This window comes from Giraffa tippelskirchi, chromosome 10 (genome assembly GCF_054371585.1).
Source record: "Giraffa tippelskirchi isolate mGirTip1 chromosome 10, T2T-mGirTip1v1.2.pri, whole genome shotgun sequence".
NCBI classification, from domain to species: domain Eukaryota; kingdom Metazoa; phylum Chordata; class Mammalia; order Artiodactyla; family Giraffidae; genus Giraffa; species Giraffa tippelskirchi.
Genome location: NC_137284.1, coordinates 147237117 through 147257979, shown reverse-complemented (window position 1 = coordinate 147257979; position 20863 = coordinate 147237117). Strand labels below are relative to the sequence as shown.

Genomic DNA, 20863 nt, shown 5'->3' with positions numbered 1-20863 from the left:
TCATAGCATCTCCTCATATAGTTTAGTTACATTATGGAAAACAGAGGGAGATAGAGGGCTTACCTGGGCAATGCTCAGTAGTGTGTAATACTGTTTTATACAGGAATTAATTTGGAAATTCCCTGGTGGTCCAGTAGTTAGGACTCTGAGCTCTCCCTACCTAGGGCCCAGGTTTAGTCCCTGGTTGGGGAACTAAGATTCCACAAGCCATGAGGCCAATAAATAAATAAATACATTTTTTAAATTATTTCAGATTCCACACAAAAACCTTTGGAAACTCCACCTGTTTTAATTTGGGGCCTGTGACTGCAGCTGTCCTCCTGCCTTGACTTACTTGCATACTCTGCATGATGCCTGTCAGTTTAAGAGCACCAGCCTCCAACCAGATTTCCTGGGTTCTCCTGCTGTAACTGGGAACAATTTACCTTAGGTCTCTGGACGTGGTTTCTCATGCATAACATGTGTGTAATAACAGTAATCTGTCACAAGGTTGTTGTAAAGTTTGATTGTGCTGATCCAAGATAGGCACTCGGTCAGTCTCAGTAAGTATTGAATGAATGATTTGAACAGTGTGCCTTTTCCCTACCATGTAGTGTACGTGCTGAGTGAGGACTCTAGCTGGTGTAAAATTTGGTCTGCCCAGCAGGGGAAACCCAGGAGTTCTGGCCGCTCTAGGCCAGTTACTTGACACTGCTCTGGGCCACACCTCAAGCCCCAGTCCACCTGTTGGCTATTGCCAGCCTGGGCTAACGGAAACCCAGACTAGCAAGTGTTCAGGGTGGGGTCACAGCACAGCCCATTCCCATCTTAGAGAAACAGCTCAGACCTGCTTCCCTTCCCCCAGCGCCTTCTACTAGAGCTCTGAAGCTCAGTCCTTCCTCTCCTATTTGGACACCTCAAGGGGAAAAAGAAGGAGCTTGTGGGTCGGGACCCTCCTTTGGAGCATGACCTTCTGTTCCTAAGCCCCAGAACCCCAGGTGACAGTTTGAGCCTCGTGGCCTGACTTAAGGCCATAGAGATCCAGCCTAGAACCCTGTCTGTGCTCCTAAGTGCCAAGTTCAAGTATTAAGGAATGAGGGTGGGGTGGAGATAAGGGGCGATGAATTCAAAAGTGCAAATATTGAAAGTATAGAGCCTAGGCAACTCCCTGGTTATCCAGTGGTTAGGACTCTGCACTTTCATTGCTGGGGCCTGGATTCAATCCCTGGTCAGGGAGGTAAGATCCTGCAAGCCGCACAGCCAATCAATCAATCAATAGTATACATCCTAAAGAGGAGAAGCCTTGGGAAATGCCTACACCCAGAAAGAGGAAGAGGAAGAGAGCTGCCATTGCAGGCCAGGAAGAGTGGTCTGACAGGGCATGGGGAGTTAGGGCCACCTTGCATCCACTTCCTCAGACCCTCCAGAGGTGTGCCCCATCCTTTGCCGAACATTGCGAACAACGCTTTTGTGAAATACAGTAAAAAAAGGATTACAAGAGGTATGAAATGAAAAAAGACATCATTTTTGAGCTTCAAAATCCATGCAGATGGTGACTGCAGCCATGAAATTAAAAGACGCTTACTCCTTGGAAGAAAAGCTATGACCAACCTAGACAACATATTAAAAAGCAGAGACATGACTGCCAACAAAGGTCCATCTAGTCAAAGCTATGGTTTTTCCAGTAGTCATGTATGGATGTGAGAGTTGGACTATAAAGAAAGCTGAGTGCCAAAGAATTGATGCTCTTGAACTGTGGTGTTGGAGAAGACTCTTGAGAGTCCGTTGGACAGCAAGGAGATCCAACCAGTCCATCCTAAAGGAAATCAGTCCTGAATATTCATTGGAAGGACTGATGCTGAAGCTGAAACTCCAATACTTTGACCACCTGATGCGAAGAACTGACTCATTTGAAAAGACCCTGATGCTGGGAAAGACTGAAGGTGGGAGGAGAGGGGGACAACAAAAGATGAGGTGGTTGGATGGCATCAGCGACTCGATGGACATGAGTTTGAGTAAACTCCGGGAGTTGGTGATGGACAGGGAGGCCTGGCGTGCTGCAGTCCATGGGGTTGCGAAGAGTCGGACACGACTGAGCGACTGAACTGATACAAACCTCTGTTTATTTGTTTGTTTGTTTGTTTTAAGTTCATTCTGTCAGATTGCCTGAAAAGTTTGTAAACACTTACTCTCAATTTCTGTACTTACCTCAGCAAGGACTGGTAAGAGCTGGCACCCCAGCCCTGACCCACAGGTCACACTTTGAGCACTGCTGCCTTTCACTGTAGAAGCCAAGTGGTGTCATACAACGAAAGGAGCAGAGTGGTTAGGTTTTACCAGAAACTCACTAGTGACCTTTAGGAGGAATTTCAGAAAAAGGATGCACATGGACAGGTTGAGAGAGTAAAGGAAAGAAAAAACAGTGAACTATGGTAAACTAAGAGAATAACCTCTGCTCCTCCTCTCCCCCCAGTTAAAAGTGTTGGCAAGGAAGGAAGGTGAGAAATAGCAGAACTGCAAGGGCCATTGCTTCAAAGGAAGGCTTTTTAAGATAGAGGAACCCCATGCATGTTTGGGCTTCCCAGGTGGCACAGTGGTGAATCATCCACAGACTTGGGTTCAATCCCTGGGTCAGGAAGATCCCCTGGAAAAGGAAATGGCAACCCACTCCAGTATTCTTGCCTGGAAAGTTCCAATGACAGAAGAGCCTGGCAGGCTGCAGTCCACGGGATCACAAAGAGTCAGACACAACTAAGCGACTGAGCGTCGCATGCGTGTTTAAAAAAAGAGAAAGAAGCTAGTGGAAAAGGAAACATTTTAAATGCAAGAAATCCCCAAAGCTTGGCAAGTAGGCAGATAGCCTCTGCCTGGTTCTGCCCTTCTGTTGCACGGCACTCTCCACCCTGTTCCTGCAGTCCAACGAGCTGACTGTCTGTCTGCCATTCCCTGATATGCACCAAGATCTCTGTAACCTCAGGACTTTCTCACATGCCCATCCCTCTTTTGGGGACACTCTTTCCCCGGCTAAGTTCTTTTTGTTCTTCAAATCTCAGCTTCAGTGAGTGACTTTCTCATTGAGACTTCCCCTAATCCATCCCCCAACCTGAACTGAACCTTCCTCCATATCCTACCAACCTGTGTTTTTCTGTCATTGAACTTATTTGTGTGTGAGCTGGTTGAACATCTGTGTTCTTCCTTAGAATGTAAGCTCTTTGAGGCAAGGACTCTGACTGTTTTAGTCCTTCATTACCAAACCCTGAGCACAGTGCCTCCCTCAGTAAATATAGCACTGGCTACGTAAATAATCAGTAGCACCACAGCAATAATAAAAATAGCTGGTGTGCTCAGTCACTCGGTTGTGTTCAACTCTTTGCAACCCCAAGGACTGCAGCCCTCCAGGCTCTTCTGTCATTGGAACTTTCCCAGCAAAAATACTGGAGTGGGTTGCTAATTCCTACTGCAGGTATAATAACAGGTAACATTTTAGGTTTTAATTTTTTTATTGGACTATAGTTGATTTACAATGTTGTATTAGTTTCTCCTGTACAGCAAAGTGAATCAGCCATGCATATGAATATATCCACTTTCTTCTAGACTCCACTCCCATATGGATCATTACAGAGCACTGAGTAGAGTTTCCTGTACAGTATGTTCTTATTAGTTACCTTGTTTGTATATAGTAGTGTGGATATGTCAATCCCAATCTCCCAATTTATCTCCCTTCCCATTATAACTAACATTTGTTGCGTGCTTATTAGGTGCCAAGGATTTTATAAACGTTGTCTTTTCTATTTTTTGGACGGTCCTATCTACTGTCCTAATTACTATCTACAAATCAGGACACTGAGTTTCAGCTCAGGTAATTTATCCAAGAAGGAAAAACTTGTGAATGAAGGATTCAGGGTCTGTGTCTAGATTTATTCAATCCTAGAACAGCCCATGTGGATGTAGGATGAAGGGAGGGTGGTAATAAGCCAGGCCCCAGACAGAGACCCAGCGGTGTTTGTACAGATCTCAGAGTTCGGTGGGGTGCCTCAGCTGACCTTTGGGTATCTGATAATAACCACTTAGGTGAAAGAAAGGGGGAGGGACCAGGCCTCTCCTCTGCTCTGAACTGGCCATCACTGTTCCTTTCTGGTTATTAATATGCGTTCTGTAGAACATTTGAAAAATCCAGAAAAGCAAAATTGAAGAGAGGCCATCCCTCAGTCCTGAGATAGCAGCTCTGTTTCACTTCCTTTCTTTTTTATCTCCTCCTATATATGTTTACTTACAAAGTTGGGTTTGTATTTAAATGTATACTCTACAATCTTTAGTTGGCATAATAGCATAAACATTCTCACAAGTAAAAGCCACATCTCATATTTGAAGATTTTCACACTGTCTTGCAAGAAACAGAGTTGATTTTGGCATTAGAAATTTTTACAAGAAAAAAAAAACTTTTATGGTATATATTCTCTGAACCAGCCTAATCTGATTTAAGTTCTTGGGTTTTTTTCTTCCCACCTCGTACAACCCAGAAAGTCCTATGAGTTTGAAGACTTACTTCAGTCTTCCTCTGAGAACAGCAGGGTGGACTGGTACGCACAGACTAAGCTGGGGCTCACACGCACTTTATCGGAGGAGAACGTCTATGAAGACATTCTAGGTAAGAGGCCAAAATGTCTGCGTGAGTCTGTCTATGAGACGGAGGGGGAAGGAGGTGGGGCTGGCTGCTTGAAACACACACACGCTGGAAGACAAACATGTACTCAAACGAGAGAGCAGGTAGGTGGGTGGAAGAGTGACCCATGGTGAAATGAGAGGAAGGATTGGGATGAATGGCCAAGGAGGCAGCGTGGTAACAGTGGGAAACACATGAGACCTGGAGCCTCAGTATCTATGGCTGAATCTTGACTCTGCTACTTGTTAGCTGTGTGACGTTAAGCTGGTGACTTAATGTCTCTGAACTTCGTTTCTCTCATTTCTGGACTAAGGAGGATGATAGATACTTAACAGGGTTGTTAGAGGACTGGAGAAGATGGTATGTAAAATATCTGGCTTATGACAGACTCTTGGTGAATTGTAGTGATTACTGAATGAAGGAAAGCTGAAGACTACCGTACTCTTTCCAAAACTGTAGGAGTGTGGCAGTAACACCGTCAAACTTCAGACTGAAATGTATTTGAAAAGTAACTTTGGCCTTGCTCCAAAGAATTCTCTGATTCCAAAATGGGACTCAGATTCACAGAGCTTGTGTGCATTTAGATTTGGTGAGTTAAAATCTTCAGGGAGGATCACAGTTTCAGTGAGATGTACACTCAGACCATGTCTGCATATGTTGGGGTTGGGGGGGTGGGGAAGAAACGAGCTAGTGAGAGGGAAAAACCCATCTGTGTGCCTATGCAAGGGGCAGATCCGGCAGATACACGCATTCCTGCATGCACACAGTCCTCAGCACTGGAAGAAACTCCAAGGTGGGAGGAAACGTGAGACTTGGAGAAGCCGGGATACTAAGCCGAGCTATTTGAATTACTGAGTCCAAGCTGCCAGAGACGGGTTCCTGCCAATGCAGTAGATGTCCCAGATCCAAAATGAGTACGAGATCTAGACTTCTCTTAGTGTGTGCCTGGCAGGGTAGCTTTCAGTTACAAGGAACAGAAAACCCAGCTGAAACAACAAAGGGAGTTTGTTGGCTCACAGGACCAGAACTGGCTTTCTCTGCCTTCTTATCTCTCAAGTTAGCTCCCTTCTCAGCAGGTGTCCCACGGTCACCATGGTGGCTGCCATCAGTTCCCCAGGATGCCTGCCTGCAGTGAAAAAGGAAAGCCTGTCTCCTGCAAGTCCCAGCAAACACCCCAAGGTTCACTCTCACTAGACTGGGTTAGGTCCCTGTTCAACCTTCAGAGCCCAGGAATGCCATGCAACAGGGGGCTTCGGCCTGGAATATGAGCCCTTCCTGAAGTGGTCACTGAGGCCAGAATTCAGAATATTCAGATTGGCTTAAGCTCTGAGACCGGGAGTGGAGTTAAGCTCACACATCTGAGAATGGGGAGACAGAGACTTACCCCAGTGAAAACCGAGATCCATTACCAAGAGGAAGGCTAAATGCATAGCAAGACAACATACATCCCCACAAGGAGAGACCAAGGCGTTGGGTAGAGATCTGACAAGGAGAGCTTCCTTGGTGTTCCCAGTTTCTGATCTGTTCATTGCCTTTGACCGCAGATCCACCCATGAAGGAAAACCCTTATGAGGACGTTGAGTTACATGGTCGCTGCCTCGGGAAGAAGTGTGTCTTAAACTTTCCAGGTTCTCCCACCTCTTCCATCCCTGACACGCCTGCCAAGGTATGAGCCCCCAGAAAAACGGTGCAGGGAGGGGGTCCCCAGCACCGTGGCCTTGAGCAGGCTGGGGTTCTGGGTTACACGGGAATGCCGGGCGTCCTCACTGCAGGCTCCTGGATTTGTTCGTCAGCGGCCTGCCTCTGCTTCCTGCCTCTAGTTCTCCTGGAACCGTCTGCTCAGCAAGGCTTCCTAAAATAGCGTTGTAGAATCTGGCTCAGAATTCTCCCCAGCTGTAAATAAGATAGTACGTCCACGTTACACAGCTGTGAAGAACAATGTCCTGACGTAAAACAAACTCATGTATATTTGTGAATGCACAAGAATGTCTCTGTAAGGGTCCCTAAGAATGAGTAAGCAGGTACCTCTGTGGAGTTGTCTGGGTATCTAGAGGTCAGGAAAGAACACTGACATTTTCTCAGAATATCTTTTTGAACCTTTTGCAGTTTTGTAGTATGTGCCTACAGATAATATTACTGTATTCTCATACATGATAACTTCAACACATTGCCTACGGAACTGAATTTATATTCTTCTTTTTTAACACATGTAGCTTTATTCATAATGATCCAAACTGGAAACAACCCCAATGTCCTTCAGTGGGTGAATGGTTATATATAGTGCAGTACCTTTATATGATAGCATATTATTCGGCATTAAAAAGGAATAAGCTATTGATGTATACCAACCTGAATAAATCTCCAGAGAATTATGGCAAGTGAACAAAGCCATTCTCATAGGTTTACATACTACATGATTCCATTTATATACTTATACTTTTGAAATGACAAAATTAAAGAAACAGAGAACACATTAGTATGAATTCATATTCTTTAACGTAACATTACGCATTCTTCAAAATTGATCCCACAGTTCCTACATACAAAATCTTCTCTCCAGCCAAAGCCTACTAACTGCCTCTGATGTTGTAGCCCCAGGAGCAGCAACAGTTTTTTCTAAAGAGCCAGGGAGTGAATATATGGTCTCTGTTTTGACTACTCAGCACTGCCATTGTGGTGTGGAGCAGCCACAGACTATATGTAAACCAGTAAGTGAGGCTGTGTTTCAACAAAACTTTATTCATCGACACTGAAATTTGATTTTATATAATTTTCACATGTAATGAAATTTTTTTTTTTAGTCATTTAAAAGTGAAACTGTTCTTGGCTCGTGGCCTGTACAAAAACAGGTGGTGGCCCAGATGTGGTCCACAGGCTGTACTTCGCCCACTTCTGTGCTAGGTCATTTCTACCTCTGCCCTTGGCCCTTGCCTGGACCTCTCCCTTCCAGTCCTTTAAGGCCCAGCTCAATCATGCCTCCTTCAGAAAACCTCCAGGCCATCCTAGTCCCTGGGACTTGTTCCCCTCTGCTCTCCTGTAACGCTCAGTGGGCTAAGCATTCATTTTACACCAACTTGTATATTCCATCTTATGACATCTCTTACTTTGATGGTTTGAAGTCTGACTTAAGTCATGTTGCTGTTTAGTCGCTAAGTCGTGTCCAGCTCTTTGCCACCCCATAGACTGCAGCGCACTAGGCTTCCCTGTCCTTCACTATCTCCTGGAGTTTGCTCAAATTCATGTCCATTGAGTCAGTGATGCTATCTAACCATCTATTAAGTCATGTAATATGTCTTAAAAATATCTCCTAAACTAGACTGTAGACTCCTCAAGGTCAGAAAGTATATATTTGGTTTCTTTGTGTTTCCCGTAAGTAGTTGTTATACAGTGGTTTAGTTGTTGAAGAAATTAAATGGAGACCAAATCCAGGCTACAAGTGTCAGTTTAAATCCCATCAAAAGGGTCTGTTTACAGCCTAAGAAAAGAAGCCAACTTCCTCTCTAGGCTCCTCTCAAGGTCAGCATTGGCTGGCAGGTGTGGAGTATACACATACGGCCTGATAGTCACAAAGGGAGTCTTCCTCAAGAGAGTGGAAGGTAGAGCCTTTCAAGAAGACTGGATCTTACTGGCCCAGATCAATTGCTACAGTACTTGCCAAAACCAATTAACTGCTGTCTTCTCCTCCTATGGAAAAGAGCATGATCATGAATAATCCATGACAGCCAATAATTGGCAAATAGTTTCTACTTGCCTTTGAAATGTGTTGTTTGTGTTTTCGCTGGAATTTGGATGTGCTCAGCATTTAGGGAATCCTTCATTTCCCTCAGTGAATAAGTCTGGCTTAGAAGAAGGCTGTCTGCAGACTTTTTGATGGTGGCCATTCTGACCAGTGAGAGGTGATGCCTCATTGTAATTTAGGTTTCCATTTCTCTAATAATTAATGATGTTGAACATCTTTTCATGTGCCTCTTGGCTATCTGTCTTTCTTCTTTGGAGAAAAGTCTTTAAAGAGTAAGTGCTGGAGAGGGTGTGGAGAAATATCTTACACTGTTGATAGGAATGTAAATTGATACAACCACTATGGAAAACAGTATGAAGTTTCTGTAGAAAGCTAAAAACAGAGCTACCATATGATTCAGCAATCCCACTCCTGGGAATATATCCAGAGAAAACCATAATTTGAAAAGATACATGCCCCAATCGTCTTTGCAGCACTATTTACAATAGCTAAGTCATGGAAGCAACCTAAGTGTCCATCAGCAGAGGAATAGATAAGGAAGATGTGGTACATGTATACAGTGAAATGTTACTCAGTCATAAAAAGGACAAAATAATACAATTTGCAGTAAACATAGATGGACCTAGAGATTGTCATGCTGAGTGAAGTAAATCAGACAGAGAAAGACAAATGTCATATGATATTGCTTATACCTGAAATCTAAAAAAACAGAGACAAAAGAACTTATTTATAAAACAGAGATAGAGTCATAGATGTAAAAAATGAACCTATGGTTACCAGGGGGAAATGGTAGGGGATAGATTGGGAGATTGAGTTTGACATATACACACTACTGTGTATAAAACGGATAACTAATAAGGACCTATGTATAGCACAGGGAACTCTGCTTAATACTCTACAATGACCTAGATGGGGAAAGAATCTAAAAAAGAGTGGATATATGTATGTATATATATATATATATCTGAATCACTTTGCTATACAGCGGGAACTAACACAACAGTATAAATCCACTATACTGCAATAAAAATCTTTAAAAAAAGAAAAGGCTGTCACACCCAGTCTGATCCATTGGTATTTTACTCAGTTCTGTCCCACTTCATGCAGGGCGTGAACTCCATAGCCTCTTCAGAACAATGGAAAACATCTACCCAAAGCAGATCTACCTGCAGAACTGGGTGTTCCTCCCTAGTATCAGAAAATAAAGGCTTAGCAGCCCTTTTCTCTTTTTTCCTCCAAATGTTTATTTATTTTGGCTGTGCTGCATCTTAGTTGCAGCTCTCAGGATATTTGTTGCAGCAGTGTGGGCTTGTTAGTTGCAGCATGCATGCAGGATCTAATTCCCCAATCAGGAATTGAACCCAGGCCCCCTGCATTGGGAGGATGAAGTCTTGTCCACTGGACCACCAGGGAAGTCCCTTAGCAGCTCTTTTCTTCCCCTTCCTGCCAGCTAGAGAAAACCTTGGTCCTCTGTCCCTAAAATAGTGCAACAGAGGACTTTCCTGGTGGTACAATAGATTGGAATCTGCCTGCCAGTGCAGGGGATACAAGTTCAATTCCTGGTCTGGAAAGAATCCACGTACCAGGGATAAACTAAGCCCGTGCACCACAGCTACTGAGCCTGTACTGTAGACCTGGAGAGTTGCAGCTGCTGAGCCACAACTAGAGAAAGCCTGCATGCAGCAACCAAGACCCAGTGCAACCAAAAATAAAATAATTAAATTTTAATAATTTTTAATAATTAAATAATTAAATATTTGATAACTAAATTTTTTTTAAAAAGCAGTGAAACACAGTAGGTAATCCTGTCATTGAGAACTTGAAGTCCAGAGGCGCTATCCTGCAGAAAGATAACCCAGTTGCCCAATGCACATCTGATTGCTGCTCATATTTGCAGGCTGTTGGGGCCTTGGCAAGTCATCAGGAAGACCGTGCATCATGCGCAGTCCTCTGCTTTCCACATCTGGGTATCTGGTCTGTGTCCCTGTCCTGGGGCACAGCCACAGACCTCTCCACCACCTCCATTAGCGCACCAGTATTCATGAAGTGTCTGCTGCATCTGGGCTGCATCTGGGACTTAGAACTTACTGAAGCAATCTGTCCATGACAACCTCCTCTACCAGCCACAGAAGGGTGCTAAGACATCTTGGAGGGGGCGGTTATTTAACTAGATTGTGCCTCTTTCTAGTAGAGAGGTGAGGGGTGACTGGACAGGTTTTCCTCAGACACGAGAGACATGCAGCTGGGAGCCAATGCTGATGCTTACAAACACGCAAGGCAAGCTCCTGAGAAGGGGCTGTTTTCTTTTCTTGTTATTCCCACACGTAGAATAGCACAGCGAATATGGTAGGAACTATTTTTTGTAATAAGGGAAACCTAATGTTCTTTCTTATGTATTGACACTTAAGGGGGAAAAAAAATCCCTAGTTGACCTGGGTAGCTCACCCACACCATCTTCCACCAACAAACCATCTGTCACCTCGTGTGGCTATGTAGGGACACTGTCTGGTCAAGGGTGTGGGTCTTGGAGCCTGACTGCCTCCCTTCAAACTCACCTAGACCGCTTGCTGGTTGTGTGACTGTGGGCAAATGATCTTATCGCTGTATATCCATATATCACTGGTGAAAATCGGGAATGATAATACACTCCTCTGAGATGGTGAAGGACGGGTAAGCCTGGCGTGCTGCACTCCATGGGGTCACAAAGAGCCGGACACAACTGAGCGACTGAACAACTGAGGGGTCTTGTGAAGGTTAATCAAGTTAATTCTTGTATACCACTTAGACTAGTGCCTGCAGCATAACTATTATTTAGGTATGTTTGCTTAAGCTATAGAATGAGGCTTTCAATATGTGTCCTTTTAAAAAATTACGTTTTCTAAAAGCAGAACATTCTCATTGTAAAATTCTTTTTAAATACCAAGCAGTGTAATTAAAAAAATCATCTGTAATTGGGAATTTGTAGTTTTTCTTTATACTCACCTGTATTTTTTTCTAAAACAGATGGTTATTATGTATATATGTGTGTGTATGTGTGTGTGTTTTAAAAGCCTTTTAACAACTGCATGTAATCCCAACACCCAGAGAAAACCACTGTTGACACTTTGGTTTACTTCCTTCCAGACCATGTCACAGTGTGTGTGTATGTGCATGTGTGTGTACATAAAAAAAGATTTAGGATGATATCGTATATACATTTTTTTTCGTGTACACTTTTTTGCTGCCCTATTACATTTATCATGAATATTTCCCCATGCCATTAATTTCTTTTAAAACATGATGTGTATTGCCTGCAAAGTATGCCATTGTTTTAATGTAATACCACGGTGGTACGTCAGTATAACGTCCCCAGTTGTCAGAACACGCATGCCTGCCTATATATTCCTGTGGGTGTACGGTTAAAGGAGCGTCTGAGTGTTCATGGGAATGTGTATATCTGTGAGCACAGGTGAACAACTGTATGTGTGTGTGAATGGCATCCCAGTGCTTCCTGGGGGAGTCCTCTGTACGTGAGCGGAGGAGTGAGGTTGAGATAGGTAAAGAGGAGGTGGGATATTTTATATCAAGGACCCTTTGAGTTTCCTGCTGTCAGTCTCCTGGGGCAGTAAGACAGCAACTTGTGAGGACTGGAAGGGGTTAAGCCACCAGCCACATTCACAGACAAGAAGGGTGAATGAACCCTGGCTGAGTCCAGGTCAGCTCTGTCTTCGAGGCACAAGGCACGTAGCTTCCTCGCCACCCCCTCCTCCCTAAGGGGGATCAGGGGGGAAGGGATAAATTAGGAAACTGAAATTTATACATACACATTACTATATATAAAATAGATAACTAGTTAATAAGGATTCACTTTGCTGTACAGCAGAAACTTAACACAACGGTATAAATCAACTGTACTCCAATAAAGATTTAAAGAAGAAAAGAAAAATATTTCTTCAGTGGCACTTTCATTTTTTTTTCTGATGAGCAAAGCTAAGAATCTTTTATATATATCTGAAAATTATTATATTTCCTTTCCTGTAAACCTTCAGTCCTTATCTTTTGCCTGTTTTTCTTTTGAATTATTAGTCTTTTCATTAACTTGTAGCATGTATTAGAAAAAATGAGTTCTATAAATTGCAGATTTTTTAATTGTTTTTTTGTTGGCCTTTTGACCTTAAAACAGCTCATTTTTAAGAATCAGACATTGAGGCTCAGAGAAGTGAAATTCCTCATATTAGAAGGAATGGGGGTAAAGCTAAACTTAAGAGATAAAGCTAAACTTAAGTCTTGTAACTCCCAGTACATGGTGTCAGAAAGCCTCATTTGTAAAGATAGAGCCGGATGAGTTTCCACTTGTCTAAAAAGAGAGAGTGGATTAGACTTGCATCCTTTATCATCTTCATTTTCCATAGTTGGATGATAAGTGTTTATTAGGCCCTTACAGCACAGGCGACCTCACTGTACCCTTGGGGACTTAGACTAGCTTCTCTTCTTGACCTTCTCGGTCTCCATCGCTGGCAGCACCATTTTTCTCTCAGGAGGTCTCTTTGTATTTATTTGCTCTTCTTTCCTTCTCTCCCCTCACAGCACTCCTTGTCCAAACCTGCCTTTTTTCGGCAAAATTCAGAAAGGAGGAACTTCAAACTGCTGGACACGAGGAAGTTGAGTCGGGACGGAACTGGGTCGCCTTCCAAAATCAGCCCTCCCTCCACCCCCAGCAGCCCTGATGACACTTTCTTTAACCTCGGGGACCTGCAGAATGGCAGGAAGAAAAGAAAGATACCCAAGGTAAGGCTTGCAACAAGCTTCGCGTTCAGGGGTGCACCCCCCGACACACACACTTCTCTGCAAAGGAAGGCTACAGAGGAGTCTGGGCAGAGATCAAATGGCTGGGTCCTCCTACCTGCTTCACCACAGGCCAGGTAGACATGGGGAAGCCAGCAGCTAGCTAGCTGGGCCTTGGTCATAATAATTGGGGTCTTGTAGGGCTTACCAGGTGGCACAATAATAAAGAGCCTGCCTGCAATGCAAGAGACACAGCCAGGAGATATGGGTTCAATCCCTAGGTGAGGAAGATTCCCTGGAGAAGGAAATGGCTACCTGCTCTAGTATTCTTGCCTGGAAAATTCCATGGACAGAGGAGCCCCTTGGGCTACAGTCCATGGTATCTCGAAGAATCAGACATGACTGAGCATGCACACACACAGACTCCCTCTTAGCCATCCCTCTCCCTGCCTGACTACTCTTGTGATCCCAAACTGTGTTTCCAGCGCCCAGCCTCCGAAGGCCACATCTCCCTCTTTCATGGCCTCAAAAAGCAGAGCCCGATCGTTGTGCCCTGACGCAGACTCCATCACCTCCCACTGCAGAGGGGCACCGCATGGAGCCTGTACTCTGAGGGAGCATTTGTCGAAAATACATCTTTTCTGGGACTTCCCCGATGGCCCAGCAGTTAAGGCTCTGTGCTCCCCCTGCCCGGGGCACGGGTTCAATCCCTGATTGGGGAACTGAGATCCCACGTGCCCTGTGGCACGGCCAAAAAAAAATTAAAATTAAACAATGGAGGGCTTATGTGAACAAGGTTCTCCTCTTTAAAAAAAAAATATATATGTATATATATCTTTTCTGGCTCTTTTCAGCCCCAAAGGCAAAACAGGCCCAATGGCTTGAGTGTGCGTGAACTGTGGCTGCTCTTTCTTACATTGGTGTTATATTTCCTTTTGCTCAGTCCAGCCCCTGCAATGCCTGTCATTCTACACTGGCCACTTCAGTACCAACTTCCTACAGGAGCTTTTTTTTAATATATTTAAAAAATGTTTGTTTTTCAGCTGTGGTGGGTCTTTGTTGCTGCACGCGGGCTTTCTCTAGTAGTGGTGAACGGGGGCCACTCTTCATTGCGGTATGCTGGCTTCTTATTGCAGTGGCCTCCCCCATTGTGGAGTATGGGCTCCAGGCACACGGGCTTCAGTAGTTGCAGCTCTTGTGCTCAGTAGTTATGGCACATGGGCTTAGTTGTTTTGCTCCAAAGCATGTGGATCTTCCCTGACTAGGGGGATCGAACCAGTGTCCCCTGCATTGCAAGGCAGACTCCCAACCACTAGACCACCAGCGAAGACCCCACTACAGGAACTTTTAGAGAAGGAATTCTTCATTTCAGAGTCCGCAGATGGACTTCAGGGAATCATGAAACACATTAAATCATGTAAAGCTGCATGGATGAGTTTGAGGGGATAAAAGGAAGGGAGGTGGGTTGTCTATAGGTTTCATCAGATTTTTCAAAGTGACCCACTGACCTAAAAGTCAAAGGACATTTTCACCAGCTAGTCCCTCCTGACTCAGTTTGGTTCATCAGTATTTTGAGCCAAAATACCACCTCCATCCCTTACGTTCTTTTTCAAGTGAAATTAAGTCACCTTGATAATCAAGAGTGCATTCTGAAGGGTAAGGGCAGTTAGAGTCAGGTGGTCATGAAGAGACCTAACGCTGCAGCTTGGTGGTTGGGAGAGGGCAGAGAGCGGGCGCGGGGCGGGACTCGGGGCTCGTACCCCTTCCCTGCTTCCTGCTTCTGCCTTGCCCCAGCCAAGGTGCAGTGCACGTTGCACATTGATCATCGGGTGTTCGCTGGATGAGCTCCCACTGGCATGTGGACCCCAGTCTCCTTCACCCCTGGCACAGTCGCTCCCTGTCTCCTTTTGACTGTCTTTGAGTCACTACCCTGTGCCGTCGTTGTGGCTGCTCGTGGGGACCCCAGAGTGTGGGGTCTTGAATCACTCCCTTAATTCCCCTCTTCTTATTCTAGCAAGGCTCACACATATCTGTAACGTCAAAAACCTGCTATTGTGGAATAATTGCACGGATGGCTAGTAACATCTATACACCCTCACCATTATTTTAGCAAATAAAACAGGAATAATCAAATGAATCAGCTTTAGGTTAAAAGAGCTTTGATACAACTCTGAGTTTGACTGTGTGATCTCTTAATAAGTACTTAACCTCTATCTTCCACTGCCTTCATATTATTTTATTATTTAGAAAAGATTTTTTGATTAAGGAGAGGAAAATATGTGTGCATACTTTATATGAAAGTAGAGAGGTAGAAAGAAAAGTAGAATTGTTTCTGCCACTTGCTATGTGTTTAATTTACAAGCAGCAGTTTGTTTTCTCTTAGTTTATTGCCTGAAATTAAAGTGAGTTGCCACCCACTTAAATAGTGCCCAGGCACTTATTCAAATAGGCTTTGACAGATATAATCAAATCTGGGAAAAAATCAGCTTTGACAGATACAATCAAATCCAGAGAAAAATCACCATGTTTTACCTGTGACTTTCACAACAACAACAAAATCCTATTAAAACTTTAGTCTTACAGGTGAAGTACACAATTCTTCAAAGGAACGCTTATTTTTTTTATTTTTTGGCTGCACCGCAAAGCATGTGGGATCTTAGTTCTCCGACAAGGGATCAAACCCACACCCTTTGCATTGGAAGCATAGAATCCTAACCATTGGACCGCCAGGGAAGTCCCAAGGAATGTCTAAAAAGAAAACAAATGACTAATTATAGTTTATTCTAAGTTTCATGAATCCTCAGTTCTGTCACTTGCTACTTAATCTTAACCTAGACTTACCCCCACTCTTGAGTATGAAGCTTCTTTCTAGATGCTCTGAATCCTTTTCTTGAAGTCAAAAGTTCTTTTTTAGGCACATTCATGACTTCCAGATTTTGGACCCTTAAAGCATTTGCTGTCCAAAACCCTGGCTGTTGTGTTTTGATCTAGCAAGGACTTCATGGTCTACTCACAACTGATCAGACTGTGGGTTGGTTGGCATTCCTCCAGCTGCCTCTGCTGAACCGTGCAACAGAGAGTCCCTTCTGGAAGCATGGATGCTCCCCTTGGTTTCTCCCACCTTGGCCCTAAGAGAAATGAAGGCCCCGGTAGAGGAGGGGAGAGAGAAAGAGACACTCCTTCCCTGCAGTCTCCTAGCAACCCTGTACCTTCATTAATGCAGCAGCTGAAACCGAGCAGTTATTTACTCAGTGGTATGATGTCCTCAGGATTCATGAATCACGGCGCCGTCCTTTCTAATGAGAAGCCAGCTCCCCCTCAGTGCACACAGCAGATTTGTGTGAAGCCCTGTTTCTTTGGCAGCCACCATAGCAGAATTAAGTACCACATGACTCTCTGAAACACACCATCTTCCAAATGAACTTATAGTTAAAAATATTTTTTTCAACTTAAAAATGGCTTCTAAAGAAGCCAGTACTTCTGGTACAGAACACTTTAATTTATTTTTTTTTCAGAACACTCAAAAAAAGAAAAACTTAATCTCCTGTTAAAGTTCAATTGTGTGACAGCCGGAGAAATGGGGTTAGTGTCATATCCTACCAGTCAGAACATGCTTGGAAAGAAGAGAAGGCCACTTCAAGGGGGGTGTTCTCTCAAGGAGATGGCGAGTTAGTGAGAGCAAACAGAAAGAGTCATCACATGGCAGGGGTTTGGGGGTGAAGGCAGAGGCCTCATTCAGGTCAGATTCCTGGTTAGGGGAGAGAAGCAGGCTCAGAGAGTGGGCATGGCCAGGGCTGGGCTCCCCGTCAGGAGCCAGAGGGCCCAGGTGTCCGGAGATGCAGCAGGGCCGTGTCGGGAGCGCTCTGCAGAACTGGGGGCATGGAACCCAGACCCGCCATGAAGAGACCTTGAGGAAAAGCCCCCCACTCCCTGCCAGGTCCATGCTTGTAGAGGGGAGCCAGCGAGCTCCTTTAGGGAATAGATCAGAAGAGCGGAGGCTAGAGATGGGTATTGGCAACTGTACCCACCTGGGACCCATCACCCGGTTTACTATAGCACATCCTTCCTATTCTTCCCAACGTACAGAAGAATTTCAAGCTTTCCAAGGTAGCTTATAGCCAGCTCGCCTTTAACATCAGTAGTTGGCTCGCCTTGATTATGCATGGGTAGACCTCCCTTTCTCCCAACCAGGTGGGACCCAGGAAGCTTCTGCTCTTGGAAGTTACAGGTGACGCTGTAAAGTTGGATGGGAAGTAACCCAGGGGCCTCCATCACCCGACGGCTCTGCTATAGTCAGCCTGGAGGATGTGCCATGTAGGAAGCCGTCTGCTGAGCGGCTCAGCTTCTGAGCACCAGGGTGGTCCTGAGAGGCCTCGGCCAGCCTGCAGGAAGGGCAGCGTGCTGGGGGGCCGGCCTGAGTCCCTGCCGACACAAGCTCAGACTCAAGAGCCACGACAACCCTGCTCCCTTCCTGCCTGCTGCTCAGACGCACTTTGGCATGGTTCCCATGAAAGGGGCCCTGCCTGGGAACAGCTTTTTTCCTGTCTCTTCCTTTTCTTGTTTTGTTTTGGGGGCAAAGGCTCCTTCCCAAACCACACTGGGATGGCACTGTCAGAAGGGGTGCAGCCATCACACCATTAGCCAGTGAAATGGCTCCCTCTGTGTCTCTGCGGGATGCATTAGATTCAGTCAGCACCACCCGCCCACCAGAGAGGCTGGCCGCGCTCCTGACGGGTCGGGCTTCTATCTGGCTGAGAAGAATGACTAAAAGACACCAGCGGGCCAGTGGGACGTGTCTCCACCACCTCCTGCCCCCTGGCCCTGGTCCACCACGGTCCTCAAAGAGAATGGGCAGCGAGGGCATCCCAGCGGCTCTCAGGGAGGAGACTGCTCACACTGGCTTCCCTTTTCCCCATGTCTGGCAGCTGGTATTGCGAATCAATGCCATCTATGAAGCCCGGAGAGGGAAGAAACGCGTGAAGAGGCTGTCCCAGTCCACAGAGAGCAACTCAGGAAAAGGTAGGGGCCCCGCCACCGCCCCTCCTCCCCCAAGAATCTGAAAACAGAATCTCCCTTCCCCTCTCCTTGTCCATCCATCCTGTCAGCCCAGGGCTGCATACTCTGACCTCAGCGGGGGAGCCACCTTCTTTGCTTAATTTGCACGAAAGGGGCCAATATCTTTGACTGGATTTGATAGAGGTACTATCTGAAGTACAGCCAAGTTAATCTGGAAACACATGCAGTTGGACAAAGACATAGTTTGTTCATGACCTTTAAACAGAAAAAAAAGAAAACAGCCCCTCTGAACTAGAACTCTTGGATTTGTGCTACCACATGAAAGAGTTTCCTGCATTAGAAACACCCACATTTGCAATTTTTGGTTGTTGTTTTTTTTTTTTTTGTCTAGTGACAGATGAGAACAGCGAGTCTGACAGCGACACTGAGGAGAAGCTGAAAGGTGAGAAGAGCCGTTGTTGTGCAGGGTGCGTGTTGGCGTGTTGGCGACTGGGAAGGTGCAAAGGTGGCCCTTCCTGCTGAGTGTGAGGGGGGACACAGCGTCCTTGCAGGAGCTTGCTGGGCAAGGCATGGATGTCTGAAACCGGCTGGGGTGGGCCTGTCTGGTCCCTGAGCCTCTGGCTACACCCTAGAGAGTCTAGAGACTCAGGGTAGCTACCGCTGTGGTGACTCCCTGTCCCCGCACCTATCCATTATGTTATAGGTGTTCTTCACACCTGTGAAAGGTACAGCATGCTGGCCTAGGACTCCAGAGACCTGGGGCCCTTGCCCTACTTCTATAAAATGGCTCCATGATCTGGAGGAAATCATTGAGATCCAGGGCCTCTACTTCCTCATTTGTTAAGTGAAGTCACTGAAATTATTGGTCCCTGTGGACCTAAACTTGGTGATCTTAGTCTAGGTCTTAGTGAGTTTTCCACAACTTTTCAGACCCCAGGGGCAAGCCAGGGAATGCTGTAGTCCAGGGTTGCTCAGCAAGGTGATGGGGACCCACCTGTCTGCCCAGTGGCCCTGCCTCTTTGGCCTCTGACACCCACCTGCTCCCTGACCCATCTCGGGAATGAGGCCAACCGTCTGCAGCGCACGGAGTGGTAGCAGGAGAGAAGGCAGATGGGAGTTCTTGATCAGTCAGGTCTCGGCCACTTGAGTCACATGGGATGTTTACAAGGCTCCCAGCTCCAAAAGCTCTGGGGTCTGCATTTTATCACATCCCTCAAGAGAAAAGGTGAAGGAAGTGACTGAAGGGAGGAGTCCCCACCCCATCTGACACAGAAACCCCGAGGATCACTCACGCCGCTGCCCCCAGTCCAGACAGCAAATCCATGGTGGAATGGAGGCCCTGCATTCCAGGCTTCTGCAGCCCAATTAGGCTGGCAGTGGGTTGCTGCTCCTAGAACTTTGGCAAGAATCCCCAATAAAGAGCTTTGTACTAATTTGTTAAATGTGGGAACGCTTTTGCAGGATTAGAAAAAGTACTTTGAGCTGGGAATCACATAACCTGTCGCAGCTCTGTGCAGTTCGACACTGGGAGTGAGTCATTTTCAGGCGGTCCTCCTCTCTCTGTCTCTCTCTGCTCCCTCTCCAGCCCACAGCCAGCGCCTGGTCAACGTGAAGTCACGGCTGAAGCAGGCTCCAAGATACCCGTCCCTAGATCGGGAGCTCGTCGAGTACCAGGAGAGGCAACTTTTTGAGTACTTTGTGGTCGTGTCCCTGCACAAGAAGCAGGCCGGGGCTGCGTACGTGCCCGAACTCACCCAGCAGTTCCCGCTGAAGGTACGGAATGGGCCAGGCTCCGTGGCCTGCCACGGACTGCAGCATTCTTGGAAAAATCTTACTGGGACTCATGGTTCAGGGAGGTGCAGGAGCCCAAGGAACATGCAGTATCCAGAATTTCAAAAATGCGTCCTAATTAAAGTATATCAATGAAAAAAAAATGCTGCTGGAGAATTTGGGAGGTCCGAGGGGTGTGAGATGCATAACAGTTCAGTTCAGTTCAGTCGCTCAGTCATGTCCAACTCTTTGCGACCCCATGGACTGCAGCACGCCAGGCCTCCCTGTCCATCGCCAACTCCCGGAGTTTACTCAGACTCATGTCCATTGAGTCGGTGATGCCATCCAGCCATCTCATCCTCTGTCGTCCCCTTCTCCTCCTGCCTTCAATGCATGACTCAAGCAGGGACAGAAATACTCACTTCCTGTGGTCACCATGCTGACAGTACCATTCTATCCACTCTCCCCGTCTCCTCATCCGGCCACATCTCTCCCCAGCCCACCCTAGAAGCCTCTTCCCCATCAACTGCGCAAGGACTGTCACATTTGTGTCAATGCTGCACATGCCTGTGTGCCCTGTGTGCCTCTGTGTGTGTGTGCGCGCGCGCAAGAATCCTGTTCTATTCTCACATGCGTCACTCCTGTGTGGATTTGGCTTTACCATATATTAAAGTGAAAGTCGCTCAGTTGTGTCTGACTCTTTGCAACCCCATGAACTGTAGCCCGCCAGGCTCCTCTGTCCATGGGATTCTCCAGGCAAGAATACTGGAGTGGGTAGCCACTCCCTTTTCCAAGGGACCTTCCCAACCCAGGGATCGAACCTGGGTCTCTTGCATGGCAGGCAGATTCTTTGCTGTCTGAGCCACCAGGGAAGCCCTCCTGTATCGTTAATCATGGCTCCTAAAATGAAACGGCGCACAATAAAGCCTGCA

General features: G+C 46.0%; 1 protein-coding gene and 1 long non-coding RNA gene across 9 annotated transcripts in view; one reads left to right on the top strand and one right to left on the bottom strand.

Moving 5' to 3' along the window:
* DENND2A (DENN domain containing 2A) overlaps positions 1-20863 on the top strand; it is a 112886-nt gene that overhangs the window by 58992 nt on the left and 33031 nt on the right. For all 7 annotated transcript variants that reach the window (XM_081534315.1, XM_081534316.1, XM_081534311.1 and 4 more), the window contains 6 exons: positions 4500-4627; positions 6187-6308; positions 12948-13148; positions 18071-18164; positions 18553-18603; positions 19747-19934. In XM_081534315.1, coding sequence (XP_081390441.1) covers positions 4500-4627; positions 6187-6308; positions 12948-13148; positions 18071-18164; positions 18553-18603; positions 19747-19934 — 784 coding nt within the window. The remainder of the gene's footprint in view (positions 1-4499; positions 4628-6186; positions 6309-12947; positions 13149-18070; positions 18165-18552; positions 18604-19746; positions 19935-20863) is intronic.
* On the bottom strand, positions 3461-20319 carry LOC145523648 (uncharacterized). Of its 2 annotated transcripts, none has more exons than XR_014066806.1 (3): positions 19199-20319; positions 6027-6535; positions 3461-5768 (listed from the first exon to the last, which is right to left on the bottom strand). It is a non-coding gene; the product is annotated as an uncharacterized LOC145523648 (long non-coding RNA). The 2 variants fall into 2 exon arrangements; XR_014066807.1 differs by having other exon boundaries at positions 3461-5628.